This window comes from Maylandia zebra, linkage group LG9 (assembly GCF_041146795.1).
Source record: "Maylandia zebra isolate NMK-2024a linkage group LG9, Mzebra_GT3a, whole genome shotgun sequence".
Taxonomy (NCBI): Eukaryota; Metazoa; Chordata; class Actinopteri; order Cichliformes; family Cichlidae; genus Maylandia; species Maylandia zebra.
The window spans coordinates 17775591-17790516 of NC_135175.1; the positions used below are offsets into that span (position 1 = coordinate 17775591).

The 14926-nt window shown below is 39.6% G+C and overlaps 1 protein-coding gene across 2 annotated transcripts in view; it reads left to right on the forward strand.

Annotated features, from left to right (window-relative positions):
- cntnap2a (contactin associated protein 2a) overlaps positions 1 to 14926 on the forward strand; it is a 388888-nt gene that overhangs the window by 256561 nt on the left and 117401 nt on the right. For both annotated transcript variants that reach the window (XM_076888097.1, XM_076888098.1), the window contains exon 15: positions 3051 to 3135. In XM_076888097.1, the coding sequence (XP_076744212.1) occupies positions 3051 to 3135 (85 nt within the window). The remainder of the gene's footprint in view (positions 1 to 3050; positions 3136 to 14926) is intronic.

Here is a 14926-nt window from a genome sequence, read left to right on the forward strand (position 1 = left end):
TGGACTTGAATTGGCATTAGCATTATGCATGCAGTGCGTGAATTAAAAAGTAGTGAAGCAGTTATAAAGCCACGTCTCTTTTCCCATGGCACAATACTGTATTTATTAAATGAATATGTGCAGAATAGTTCAATCATTACAACTAATCATTTATCATTTTTTTCTTGGCAAATACTAAATGTGCTTGTGGAGCTGTGCCTCGAGTTGTATGCAAATTGAAGTTTTCCCAGAGCTAATGTGTTCCCCAGCCTCTGTAATTTCTGGTTAAGTAAACATACAGGCAGCATGAATTTGGGATAGCTTGAGTTTTTACATATCAGTAGATACAGTGATTAGTGCAAGATAATTGAAAACTAAAAGGACACTTCATTGGTTATACTATCCCAGTGTCACATTCGACCCCCATTTTCCTTAAAAACTGTCTTAATTTCTTCATGTCTTAGATTTAACAAGTTGCTGGAAACATTCTCCTGAGATTTTGGTCCATATCGACATGATAGCATCACAAAGCTGCTGCATTTTGGCTGCACATCCATGATGTGAATTTCCCTTTCAATCACACCCCAAAGGTGCTCTATTGTACTGAGATCTGTGAAGGCCATTAGAGCACAGTGAACCAGACACCAGACTGAGATGATTTGAGCTATGTAACATAGTGTGTTTTACTGTTAGAAGCAGCCATTAGAAGACACTGTGGTCATAAATAGATAGGCATGGTCAGCAACAATACTCAGATAGGCACTTAGACACTGCAACACTTGGGCAACCATACGTACTTAAGACCCCAAAACTAGACAAGAAAACATGCATCATCATACCACTACTAGCCTAACTGCAAGGCAGTTGCTTTTATGTCGTTCATTCTGGCACTACCGTCAAAATTTCTGTCACAGCAGAAATTGAGAATCATCACAGCAGGCAATGTTTTCCCAGCTTTCTTTTGTTCAACTCCTGAGTAGAGATGGCACGATACCACTTTTTTATGTCCGATACCGATATCATAAATTTGGATATCTGCCGATACCGATATGAATCCGATATAGTGTTTTTTAATCAACAAAACTGTTTTTTTAATATCTTGCTGCTTTTTGTATAAGTTCAAACTCAAGTTAAAAAAAACAAACACTAAAGCTATTCTATGCAAAAAATACAATGCACCGAAAATATTTCATAGTTCAGCAATATCAGTCTCTCTGATCAACCTAGTAAACTTAACCTACACCATCCTCCCTATTCTGGTATTTTAAAGAGTAAGCAACCAAACTAATAGGGTTGTAAAATAGGGAACCACCTCATGATGCTTAACTTTAATTTGATGCAGTGTGAAAAAAAATGCACAGAAATCAATTATTTTTCAAGAATAATTAAATAGATTCAACATCTTTCTTCAACAGAATTGCAGACTGCACAGATGGTACCTTCCCAAAGGAAAAAGTACTATAGCTTACTAGGGTATATTAGACTTAATAATTACTATGTACAGTAATGGACTTCTATACATTTTACATCAGATTAAAACTATGGGTGTAAGATTCGGATAATTATTTATTAAAAGCTAGATATTTTAAATGAGAATAAGAAAGAAAAGTATGTCTTTGTGCCCCCTTTTCCCTGTTCATGCCCTATCGGCCCCCCTGGCTAAACTTTGTTAGATCCGCCCCTGCACAGTTACCAGCGTCAGCTACGTAGAAAAGGATCCTGGTGTACAAAGTAATATTAAAGAAATTGTAACAACAGCTTAGTATCGGGCCGATACCGATACGTAATATCAGATCGGTCCATCTCTACTCCTGAGCCCATGAGAATTGTAGCCTCAGTTTCCAGTTCCTGTCTTGACAGCAGTGATACACAGTGTGGTCACTTCAAAGATGACCTCTGCCAACAACAAGGCGGCAGGCCATCTTGATCATGTCATACCTAAATGCACTGAGATGCTGCCATGTGACTGGCTGATTAGATGTTTGCATTAGCCAGCAGTTGAACAGATCCACCTAATGAAATGAAATGAAATTTCTGCATGGTGTTTGTAATGATCTCACACACACAGGATGGTCTTTCACTACAGTAACATTTCAAGCATTTCTTAGCTCAGAGTATTATTTATATTTTTTCAAAGCTGCTCCCAACTTGTTACTTTTCGACAGTCAAAAGACTGGGTTAGTATCATATCAATGTGCCAGGTTAATACTGTGAAGGGTCATACTTTAAATGAAGCCAAATTGTCTTCTAAAACTTTTTTGGTTCCTAAACAAACTGAAGCAAAAATTGAAAGTGAAAACAAAGTCACACAAACACACTGAGCCCCCAAATGGGAGACAAACCATGGTCTTCTGACTGACAGAGCTGTAACTTCCAACCTCCAAATGCGGATTTTGTTCCTCTTTAAGAGGATTGTTATCGCTCGGCCTCTGCTGTTCCTGCAGCTGGTGCTTCAAAGCACTGACAGCAGAGGTCCTGGGTTTAGAACACAGTGAGCATTTATGCTGCAGCACAGTTTTTCTTCTGTTTTGACAAAGTTACTAACTTTATGATCGCAGTATAATACAGCCAGAGCTACAGCACTTCACGCATTCAGCCAGTCTTTCAAACATACTGCGATATACTAACATAAAAAGTGTCCATCATCATCCCCTCATCACCTGCCTGCTGTGCTTCACCCACACACAGTTCAGACTACCTAAATCTCTTCTCACACTCAAGAGTCAATATCTTAATCTTTCTGGTGAGTGATTACAGATTGCAGTTGTCACTCACAGTCAAAAGAAAACTGTGTGTGTGAAGTTTAAAGGAACCCCAATGGGAAGAGACTGCAGGATGACTATGACATTACATGGTTTGAGAAGCATATCCATCAAATTACGTTATTTCATAATTTGTAGTGGCCGCTTATTCCATTTTCAGCTTCTCGGAGTCACAGAAGGCAAAAATTAAAACAACTTTAGAGTGTGCTTTCTTTCGTTTCACAGCTCAGTAATTTGTTCTTACATGAAACGGGCCTGTCTGGTCGAAGAAGATAAAATGAAAATACATATCCCTGCTTGTGTTTTCAGGTGACAGCCATCACCACCAGTGCAGAATACTGTGAGCAGCAAATCGCCTACAGCTGTCGCATGTCCAGACTCCTCAACACTCCAGGTAAATGCTGAGGATGGCATCTTTATTCACCGCTGACTCAAACATGGGTAGACAGTGCTGACACAGATAGGAGGTTTGGTTTTCACCACATAGTCAACCTTTGATGGAAAATTCATAACATATAAAAACACAGTCTTCCCGTCTGCTTCTGTCTGAGGATTCTGTGTATGGGAGACTGAAGATTGTTTTATTAGGGCTCTTTATGAGTGTCAAAATCATGGGGGATTTAAGGACATGGCCTTTGCTAGATCTGATTATAGACCTGTTACAGATTTTCTACTAACATCACCAAAACAGAAATTACAAATATATTTTAAAAAATGGTTTACCACCCCACAGGCTGAATACCAGACATTTGCAGTATTTATGCCAAGGAGCTTTAAAGCTTTTCTGGTGACTGGTTGCTGTCCAGCACCATGGCAAGATACCCTTCATTGGCTTTCCCCATGTGTATGTTTGAACCGTTGCCTGCATCCTTGTTTTTAGCCACCAACAGAACTACACACGATACAACTGAAGCAGACCTCTGAAAATGAGTTGTGTTCTGGCTTTGCTCATTCTGACTAGATTAACTTGGATTACACACATTTGCATTCGATTTGTTTGGACTGAGTCAGTTTGGCTGTGGTTTGCCTGAGCAAGGCCTGGTAGGGTTTTGTGTCAGTTTGGTTTATATTAGTTAGGCTGGCGGTTGTTTAAGGTTTGTCGTGGATTAGATACATTTGATTTGTGTTATGGTTCGGTTTAGCCGTGTGTGAATGGCTTAAACAGCTAAAACGCCTCTACGCAACAAGAGGAGGGCTCATAGCTGTGCAGCTGTCTCTGGTGGTGACAGAGGCATGTTTGTGTTTAGTCTAATATCTCACTGGGTTTGTGTGTTTGTCTGTGTATGTGTGTGTGCGTGTGTGTGTGTGTGTGTGTGTGCATCCTCATGCATGTGTGTGGGTGTGCATGGTATTGTTCACAGAGCATTTGTTTTTGTTTTAATTTTTTTACTACAAGAATTACAAGCTTGCTGTCGGAACAGCTTTCTATTTAGAATTTCCCTCTGTTTCCTAACACACACTCGTGCATACGCACACACACACACACACACACACACACACACACACACACACACACACACACACACACACACACACATTTATATTTGTGCACCATGACACACCTTAGGGAATAGCTTCATAAAGACAAGACACTCCTAGCAATTAAAGTGAGACAAGACAGAAAGAGACTGAGATAGGAGTAGAGGATGGCGAGTTCATTTGATGTGTGTGTGTGTGTGTGTGTGTGTGTGTGTGTGTGTGTGTGTGTGTGTGTGTGTGTGTGTGTGTGTGTGTGTGTGTGTGTGAGTGTGTAGGTGTGTGTGTGTGTTGATGCGTATATTTGTGTCCATGGTCCTTGATTGACTGAGTGGGAATAAAGCAAAAGGTGGTTAGTAATAGTTGGGTATTAGTGCAGCAGACCAAAACTTTGCAATTAACTTCCACTCCTCTCTGAGATTGCACCTCCATCTACAAATATGGTATCCGCATACTCGCGCATACACAAACCCATGCTTTGTTAAAATTCCTCTTTTTCTTTTTAACTCTCAAGCCCTCTGTGGCGTGTACACACATACCCTGCCACAGCCACACACAGACAGCCAGTAACTAGTTTACTCCTAATTCAGTACCTTGCAAGTTAGGGGAAATCCAATTACTAGTCTAGAATGACAGAGAAAGCAGGACCAGGAAAAATCATTTACCCAAAAATATGCTTCATAAATTAGCTGTCAGCTTTCATCAAATTACACTGTCAACAGCATTTCCACTGTGAACCACAAGCACACACGCACGCGTCACTATACACACTTGCTACTCTTCCACTTCCACTTTTTTCCCATCCAGATCTCATCTATTAGACTAGGGTTGGCATTTTGGAGCTAAACGAACCGTTAAATGGGAATTATATTCTGCCACCAGTGACACCCTTAATTTGAATCCTTGGCAGTAATTGTTCTAATTGCCTGACCCCTTTCTCACCTCCTGCACCTATTCTGTCCTTTTTATCATTTTTTATCACCTCTCTCTCTCGCACTCAAACATCCACAAATTCCTTCTCGCTCTCGAACGCTCACTCGATGGCACGATTGGGAGATCCAATAATCGGGGACCTCGATGCTGATGTGTACAGTGACACGCAAAGAAACACGCGCACACAAGTACATAGAGAAAAGCAATATTTTCCTTCTCTTTCCTTCGGTCCTTCTTCAGTGTCATTTTCCCTCTCCCCACTGCTCCCTATAATCTTCTGCATGCACATTTATCAATTTCTAGCTATCTATTCTCTCCTCTTCCTTCACTCTTATCTCCCCTATTCTCTCATTGTTCTCCCCCCTCCTCCAATTTAACATCTCAAGTCTCCATTTTTGCCTCATTCTCATTCTTCACCTCCACTTTTACCTCACGGTATTGTCTCCCTCTCTCTTTAAAACCACTTTTCCCATCATCTTACCTCTCTGCCCTGGTCTTCGCACTCACGCCGTTGAACACTTTTCCCATTAGTGTTAGAATCACAGCTTTTAGATAAGAATTAGCGCCCTTCACTAATGATTTAGTATCATCAGTACTCCCTTCACCGCAAACAATCTGTAAACAAGCGAAAGAGCAAGGCTCGCACAAACAAGCCTTTGTGTAGATGCAAACATGGATAAAAACACACTCCATAATTCCCTCTGATACACACCCTCACACCTACAAAGGAGTTTAGATAAAGCGTTTTTGCTGAAGTGTGTTGTTGCTGCACAGCTGTCCTTAACTTACAAAGCATTTTCATTCCCTTGTTTTTCTAGTGCCTTTGCTCCTTCATCAGCTTGTGTCCTTGAAGTAACCCATTACAGTTCCCAGCAAATCTTACAGTTTGTATATTTAGTATTAGATTGCTTGTTTATTGTCATCAACACCCATCGGCTCAAACATCTGATAAGAACAATTGCTAAACATTTCATTGTAAACCAGACCGAATGTGGCATCTTTTTTTTAAGATAAGTACAAATGTTTACAGTTTTCTTCCTTTCTGTAATATCTGCAAGGGCAACCACAGTTAAGATAAGGTTAAGGTTATCATGAGTGTTTGTGTTTTTCTTTTTTCCTTTTTTTTGATTGAGACCTCGATTTTATGAGGTTTCGGGGATGTCTAAAGGGCCAGGCCTTTGTGGAGCATGATGCTTTGCCCATGTTTCATTGTGCCTATTTGGAGACCTCAAGGACATCCTGACTGCTTATCTGTTACTTCAGGAGATTCCCTGAACTATACCCTGAATTTCCTTATTATTTGAAAGGAAGAGGGGGTGTGGGAGGGAGGTGTAAACATATTTCTATGTGGTTGGATAAGCTCAGGATGACCATACTTCTGTAACATTTGTACTTATCTCTCTTCTTGATATCAAGCATTTCCTGGATAAACGTGGCCATATTTTATACTTTGCAGAAATGATCTCTTGGGAGGTTATTTTCACATAAAAATGCATGATGCAAGCGTATGGTCAAAGTATGATTATTCAGTTAAAGCACTTGCTTGAGATTTTTTTTTAATAAAAGAAAAACTTACCACACTTCAAAAGGTAAGCTCTGAAGAATTTAAAGGTTTAGCAACATATGAGTGATGCAAGCCAAAATAAATGCCTTGACAAAGCAATATTTCTCCATATAATAAAAGAAAAACATTTATTAAAAAAATGTCAATCTGAAACATTTTTTGTCTCTTTTTTAAAGGGTTTTAGCCTGGCTTTGTTTAGCTACTTCATGGATAAAAATATTGCACTGCACCTCTTAATCTTTGATTTTATACACCTGAAAAATAGCACTGAAAATAGCACCTCCTTGAATTCAAACACCTGGCTATGCAATCTGCCTTTGCAAACATTTGTGAAAGAATGGTTTCTGAAGCGCTCACTACTGTACTGTAATAGGATGACACCTTTACAAAAAGTCATTTATCAAATTTCTTTCCTGCAAGATATTCAACGATCAACTGGAAGTTGTATTACTGCAAAATTCCATTGTTCAGGAAGCAAAGTGGCAGATCATGTAAAGTTACAGAGCAGGGCAGAGGTGCATGGTATGGATTTGCATGGCTGAGCAGCTTATAGGTATAATGTGTAGGTAGCCCACTGCTTTTGTCCATATAGTGTATTTAGCATGTTTCCTCACAGAGAAACTCTTCTGATGCTCCATTTTCTCTTCCTCTCTTGTGTTGGTCACAGACAGAAATGTCTAATGCCTGCAGGCAAGCGAGTGTGACGTTCGTGGCAACAGCTGTGTGCAGATCAAAAATGGATAATATATCGAGTGCCGCGTTTAAAGCGTGGAAGTACTAACCTTACTTTGAGTTGAATTCCGTAAAAAGTGACAAAAACACTAGCGTCCGCTGCTCACTGCGTGGGAAGAAAACTTCTTTATACAGCGAGAAAAACCCCTAAACGTCTGAGCAAGCACCAAATACGTTGCCGCTGGAATGTGAAATTATTATTATTATTATTATCCTTCCACTGACCGCTGCAGCACAACTGCACCAGGGCAAACCTCCGCCTGCCCCACTCCTGCTATACAGGTGAAAATAGAGCAACATGACTGCTGAGTCTTTGATTTTATTTATTTTCTGCTGTGTTTTACTTGCATCTATTTGAAAGAGTGAGTGTAAACAAAAAAAACATTGAATTTTATATGCTGGAATATGCAGAAAATAGGTTTAAATGTTAAACAATTTTCTTCCAGTCAGAGAATGTTGCATATAATTTAACGTTTGCTTGATGCATAAAGTTAAAAGATTAAAACTAATAAAACAAGTTTTAAAAAGAGACTTTTTCATTTGATTACATTTTATATGAAAAAGTAGAATTGGGCTGAAAAATCTTTTGCTTTCTTACCTATTTAGGGGATAAATCATGTTTTAAAAAGTAACAAAGTAACTAATTACTTTTGAAAATAAGTAAACTGATTACCTTCCTTTTTTCGGGAAGTAATCAGTAATTAATTAGTGATTACTTTTTTCAAGTAACTTGACCAACACTGACTGATACAGTCACTTTTTTTTTGTTTATATGAATAAATGCTGGTTAGATCTCCAGCCAAGCTCATGCTCTTATTATAAAATCCTAATATTTCGGGATTTTATCACATTAGTAGCATACTTATAGGCCGTGAAAATGGTACACAGACAATGATGAAAGTAAGAAGAAAAGAAAGCTGAAGAAATACTTGAGATGTCTGTCACTCCTGCTCTGTTTACATTACAGTCACATGTCAAGCCAAATTACTGTTTTTTAGCCAGCAAGGATACTGATTCAGGTGTTGACAAGGACATTAAAAAGTGCTTCTTTGGCTGGCAGTCGAGGCAAAAACAACTCAAAGCATCAAATGTGAACAAGTGTTTATTTGATTTTATTAAGTTTACCTTGTCATTCTTTTAATGAGCATGTGCTCCTTTGTGACTATACCTTGCAGGTTTTGGGTTTTTTACAGACTTCTGATGTAAAGTCCTATTTGTAACAACCTTGCATGAAAAGCAGGTTAGAAATTGGTCGTTGGTACAAAAAGGGTATAAAGGACAAACAAGGAGAGAGTCAGGGACACAGGAGGAGGTAAAAAAAAAAAAAGGAACAGGGTGGGATAGAGATGAGAGATGAGTGGGGTTCAGGATAATGAGGCTGTTTGTATGTGTGGCATTGTTACAGTCCAGTCCTTGGGCACTTCTGGTCTCAATTATTGCCTCACAAGTAACAGCAAGCCAACCACTGTCATATTCCACGCACGTCTTCGCACACATTCTCGAAGGTCTTGCATTACACCCTAATGACTTTATTCCGTGGATCTGGTTAACCACTTGTTTATTTTTTTTCTTTTGTTTGTGGTTTTGGATGTTCATCATTAACCTTTACAAATCCAGCAGTGGCAATTGCTGTTTTTTTCCCTCTTTTCTCCTTCTCTCCCCCTTCCCTCTTAAGCTCACATGCCTATAAAAATAACAGGTACCTGATAATGGTTGCACTGCTGTGAAATGAGAAAATGGCTAGCTTGCATCCAGCTGAACTCAAAGTTTGTCACTCCTTATGTTTTATTGGTAAATATGCAATTCTTGACAAATCTGCAATGAACGCTACCACCTCCCTCCGCAGAGTGGCTTTTAACATCAACACACTCTCATATGAATTTATTTAGCAGTTTTACTACTAATGAAAAAAAAGGATGAATGTAATCAACAGGGACCTTGCCTTGACTATAACTGTTTGGGATTATTTCATTATTAACTTCTCTTTATATTTCTTGTATTACCCCCTTTTATTTGCCTATTGTGCCCACGCTCTGCCCGATTGTGCCACGTCTTTCATTACTCGACTAATGTTCTGGTTACAGTGTCATTAATTTGTGAAAGCACTCGAGGCAAGAAGCAAGTCAGGGAAGGAGAGAGAACAAGAGCTAATAGAGTAAAAGAGGAGAGAAAGGAGAACTATCTCTAGGATCCTCAGGCATCCTCTCTCTTTCTTGCTCTCTATGTCTCCCCAGTTTCTTCCTGCCCTTGCTTTTCTTACTCCCTGAAGACAAGATGCTAATTAACATTAAACCATCATTTCTAACTTCACCCACTTTTACTGCATTGATAAGAATCTACCTCAGTTCAAGGCTGCATGTAGCTTTTTTTTTTTTTTGCCCCGTGCCCATTGCAGGCAGGGGGTGAGAGCTTATTCACTCAGATGATGAGAGACACTTGAGGCTGACATGTAAAAGTTTGGCTTTTTATAGCACAGCAAGTTAACAGATAGAATTACCCTGAAAGATTTCACACGCCTCTCTGATAAAAACAGTCGAAGACATCTGTGATGGTAAAACATCTGCTATTAGCAAACAGCAGCGTGTGTGATGATGACGTGCAGCACCAAGCCTTTCTGTAGCTATGTGGCATTTAGCAGGAGAGACTTTACAAGAAACGGCAACAAAGTGCAATCCGTCACAGAGGAGCCCAGATCATTTACATCGCATAACGCGTGCTCTCTGGTTGCTGTTGCCTTGGTAATGCGTCATTGCCCGGGATAATGCTGTCATATGTTGTGTTGACAGAGTCATGCGTCTTATTCCGCCCATGTTTCTCTACCTGAGTCCAACACTTACAGCTTATAGCCAAGCAGGTGCAAGTGTCGAAAAGGAAAATAGTTTAACACTTTACACTACATTAAGCTGGAGTAATAAGGTGTTTGCAAGAGCAGCGTGTCTTTTATTTCATTTCTCGCACTTTTTTTTTCTTTTTCCATATTTCTTTCTGTCTTATTGTGCATGTCGTTTTCTCTGGTAGTCTCTCAGTCTCTCAAACTCACAGATTCCCATGGGTGGTCGAGTCTTTTTGTGACAACCAAAATGTGTAGCTGTGGTAAATGTGCAGTGTAACTGATGTGATCTGTGGAGGGAATGCCAGCTGGCTATGAAGCCACTGATGTCTATGTCTATGTGTGCCTTTAAAGTCTGTATTTCTTTTTTACCAAGTCATTACCTGTGTGTATTTTCCCCATGTGTGTTATCATTAGCATTGCCAGAAAATAATCTTTCTGAACCTGCTGCCCAGTGGCAGTTACCCCAGCATGACAAATACTTACTTTTCAGCTTCCCCAATAGTGAACAAACCCTTTTTAATGCAAGTATAGACAAAAAGAATAAGTAACCATTAGGAAATATACTTTTCCAATACATCAAAATTTCATTCGGCATATTCTTTGTTTGATTTAATGATATGCTTATTCTAGTGCGAGCAATAGCAATGGATGTAAAAAGAAAAATAGTTTTTGCTGGTATTGGATGTGCACTGGATGTGCACAGTTGCAGTTTTAGCTCAATTAAACCAGCCCAAGCTGTAGAGATAGTCAATGTGACCGTGATCTGTCACATATCGGATGAGTTAAACAGTATATTGACTTCTGTAAAGACAGTCTCCCTGTTGCATCTGAGCTACATCAGCCTCAAACTGAAATCCAGCCTTCTATATTGGAGGTAGTGAGAGCAATTATCCCTCATAGTTCCCAGTTTGAAGTCTTCTCCCTTCACCACCACCTGCAGAGAGTCCGAGAGAGAGAACCAAGGACAGAGTTGGGCTTCCTGATTAACTTTCTTCACTTGATCAGCATTCATCTTAATTCCCCAGCACCAGCAGCACACAAGAATGCACTCATTACCACGGACTGCAAAAGCATGTGAAGAATACTGCAGTGGATGCTGAAAATGCTCACACTTCTCAGTTATTAGTTATCGTCTGCTCTGACCGTTTCAGATGAGTGTTTGCAGCCTCCTTCCACAAACAGCACACTGGATAGGGATGGGAAATGAGAATCGATTCCAGCTGAGAGCCAGTTCTGTTGCCCAGTCCATAAGAAAAGTACACCTCCATGCTTATCAGTTCCTCTCAATAATGACAGTTTCACATAGCAAAACAGGATCATCCACACATGGATGTTTGTGTTTAGACTCAGAGATAATAAAAAGCTTGCTTGTATAGATCTACTGTCTTCCCACACAGAAAATCAGGGATCACTAAGGGAACCAGACAAATTAGCCGAATCAATTGTGACACTTATAAATATCAGTCCCTAGAATTGATCTTGGCCACATTAATTTAAAGGTGGTTAATCCCACACCCCTTCATCAAGCTGTTTACTCGCTCCCCATTTTTCTGTTCCCGCCTACCAAGAGTTGAACTTAAAGTTAGAGGTGTGGATTGTGAACAGGAAGGGAGACAATATATCACCTGTGTAACCCCCAGTGTTGAACACAGCGGTCTCATGGTTCTGAATTCTCAGGGACGTCTTCCTGGCAGGTAGTCTTTGATGCATCTTATCACAGGAGTGCACACCCGCATCTCTCCCAGCTTTCTTCTTAGCAGTCTAGGCTGGAACATGTTGAAGAATAATTCTTACAGTGCTGCCTGACCTGTCCGGGAGGGAGCAAGGCCTCTTCAGCATGTAGATGATTGTGTCAGCTCCACCAAGAGCTGGTAGGCAAACAGCAGTATGGCCACTAGAAGACTCACCGGGGTGCTGAGATGTGCCAGAAGAAACTGTGCCATGTCTTCAAAGGTTAAGGCCTCTGGTCTGTAGTGTTTATTTTGTTTTGTTTTTTGGAGCTGGAACTTTGCAAAGATAGTCTGGCACTCTCTCCAGACACACGTTCAGGTTGAACAGCTGCTGCAGTACGTCACAGAGCCGGTTGGCATAGATCTTCACAAGTCTGCTGTTGATGGCATTGGACCTTGATCCCTTTCCCCGATGGAGCCTGTGCAGTTCTCTACTGATCCACCGTGACCACCAGTCTGTCCTGAGAATTAGTGTCACAGCTGAGGGCCAAACACCTCTAACTGGTTGGGGCTGCTGTGTCATGTGAGGTGGTTCAAACTTCAAAGTAACCTGGATGTTTACTACTCGGGACAATATTTTTTGTGACCTAATCAGGAAAGAGAATTTTTGTGTTTTTCTTATAAACACTTTTTTCACGTTTTCATAAACTTGATGTTTTTGTTTATTGTTTATGTTTGATTTTCACATTTCTAAAACCTTCATTCTTTGTTTCACTTCATGTTTATTCACATTATTCAGTTGTGGATTTGTCATATTATTTTCATAGCCTTGCCCCTTGTGTCCTTCTGTGTCAGATTTAAGTGTATAGTCTTTGTGGTTAGTCAGTTATTTCCTGTTTTATTTTGATAGTCTCCTGTCTCTCACGTCTTGCCTTTTGTTTTTTGATACCCAGGTGACTCCACTCCCCTGATTGCGCTATTTGTATTTATTTAAAGCCGTCTCAGTTTGCTTGTTTCGCGTTGTGTTGTTGTCTGCATCCTCTGCATGTTACTAAGATTTCATTTTTTTGTGGTTTGGACTCTGTTTGCTCTTATTTTGGATTAATCTTCTGGATTTTTATCAGCCTATTAAACAGCTCGCTTTCTGTTGATCTATGCCTCTCTGCATTTGGGTCCTTACTTCAGCACAATATGACACTTACAGCTGCTGGCAGCTGAAATTAGTGCTGTGCTTCACAGCCAAAGATCAAATGGTATGGGCTGCTCTCGGTAATGTTTTGCTCCAGACTAGTTCACACTCAGAGGTAAAGGTAGTCCTTTGAAGTCCTTATTTGCAACTTGTTTATTCATTTGTAATTCAGAATGACAAGCAAAAATATTCTGGATAAAATATTACACAGTGCGTAGGCTCCGTGGCTGTCGTACTCCAACCTCGTTCAGATGTCAGGGATACACGTTCGAACACAGAGCTGTGAATAAAAACAGAGACATCCACTGTATTGACTTATCAGAACCACTTGAAAAAGAAAGGGGAAGAAACAATTCAAGTCCTTTGCAGTTGCTTTAAACATCCTGCACTTGCACTTCTGCTATGTGTTGAAATAACAGTTATTTCCAGGCACTGACACTGTGTGTGGTTAATTGCAGAATTTTGCATGCTACATCTGTGAAGTGGTTTAAAGCATTTTGTTGAGGTGTATGGATTGTTGTATACAACGAATGAGAACTCAGTCTTGCAGCTTTTTTTTAATATTTCCTCATTCTTTATGCAAGTCCACTGTTAACTTTTACTTTTAAATCCATCCTTTATTTTAAAAAAGAGCTAGGAATATAATTCATACTACAGCTTAATTCAATTTTCATAGATTAAACTTGCATTTGAAGTTTCTATCTTATTGGCATTAAAGCTATATATAACTGTGCAATACAAAGCTCCTATATTTGCAGGGTATGTCCACAATGATTATGGCTGCTTTAAATTTCATTTTCAGTTTTTTGGACACGCAGAGTAAAATCCATGCAGAACCTAAATGTTTTTAAGTATCCTAAAAGATATTTGAGTTTTAAAATGCTGCATCTCGTATGACAAGCTTGTTTTTTTTTTTTTCAGAGCCAGTTCAAACAGTGCAAGCAGATCTGTTGTTTTCTGTCTTTGCTCTTTTCAGCCAAAATTAGACATCCACTATTATAAAGAGCCTATGAGGGAGTCCATTATCCATAAACAAAAGGCACCATTCAGCACACAGTACTTTGAACAATTTGCTAATGGTTTTGTTATTGCTACTGTGTGCATAATAAGTCTTTGTAAGAAAACCTTATGAATAGCCTTATGGGATTGAACCAAGAGTATGCTCAGTGAGGTATAAGGAGGAATAACTGTTGAGAGTGCGCTGTGAGCTGCACGACACTGCAGCTATCAAGAGGAAAAAAGTCTAAAAACAGGAATCTTTCTAATAAAAGCGACACACTGCAATAGATGTTCTGCACACCTGCCTACCCTGTCGCTTAACTCACAGGAAACAAGTTATTATTCAAAAACATGTACCAGCAGCACACACTCAATACCAAACACTCACGCAAGAGAAAGGTCAGAAATGTGCAAGGGCACAAACCAAATGTGTAACTGTGTGGAATGGATGTTGCATTGTCTGATTAAAAGCATCCACACAAAGCTTGTCTTATCTTATTTCTGTGTTTATTTTTGTCTCCTTTCTTTGGCTTCTTTCTTTTGATTTTTGTTGTGTGTTTTCTTCCCCATCTTCCATATATTTATTCGCCTTTTATCTCGTCACCTATCTGAAATGCTCAGTGCTGAAGGCTGGGCCTTAGGCATTGCTTATACAAAAGTAGCGCACACATATACATACATATATATATAATGCACACATATGTAATACACACAGGCAAACATTATGACAGAGCTTTCAACAAATCTAACATTATGTATTATTATGTGGCTTTCTGTTTTTAAAAAACA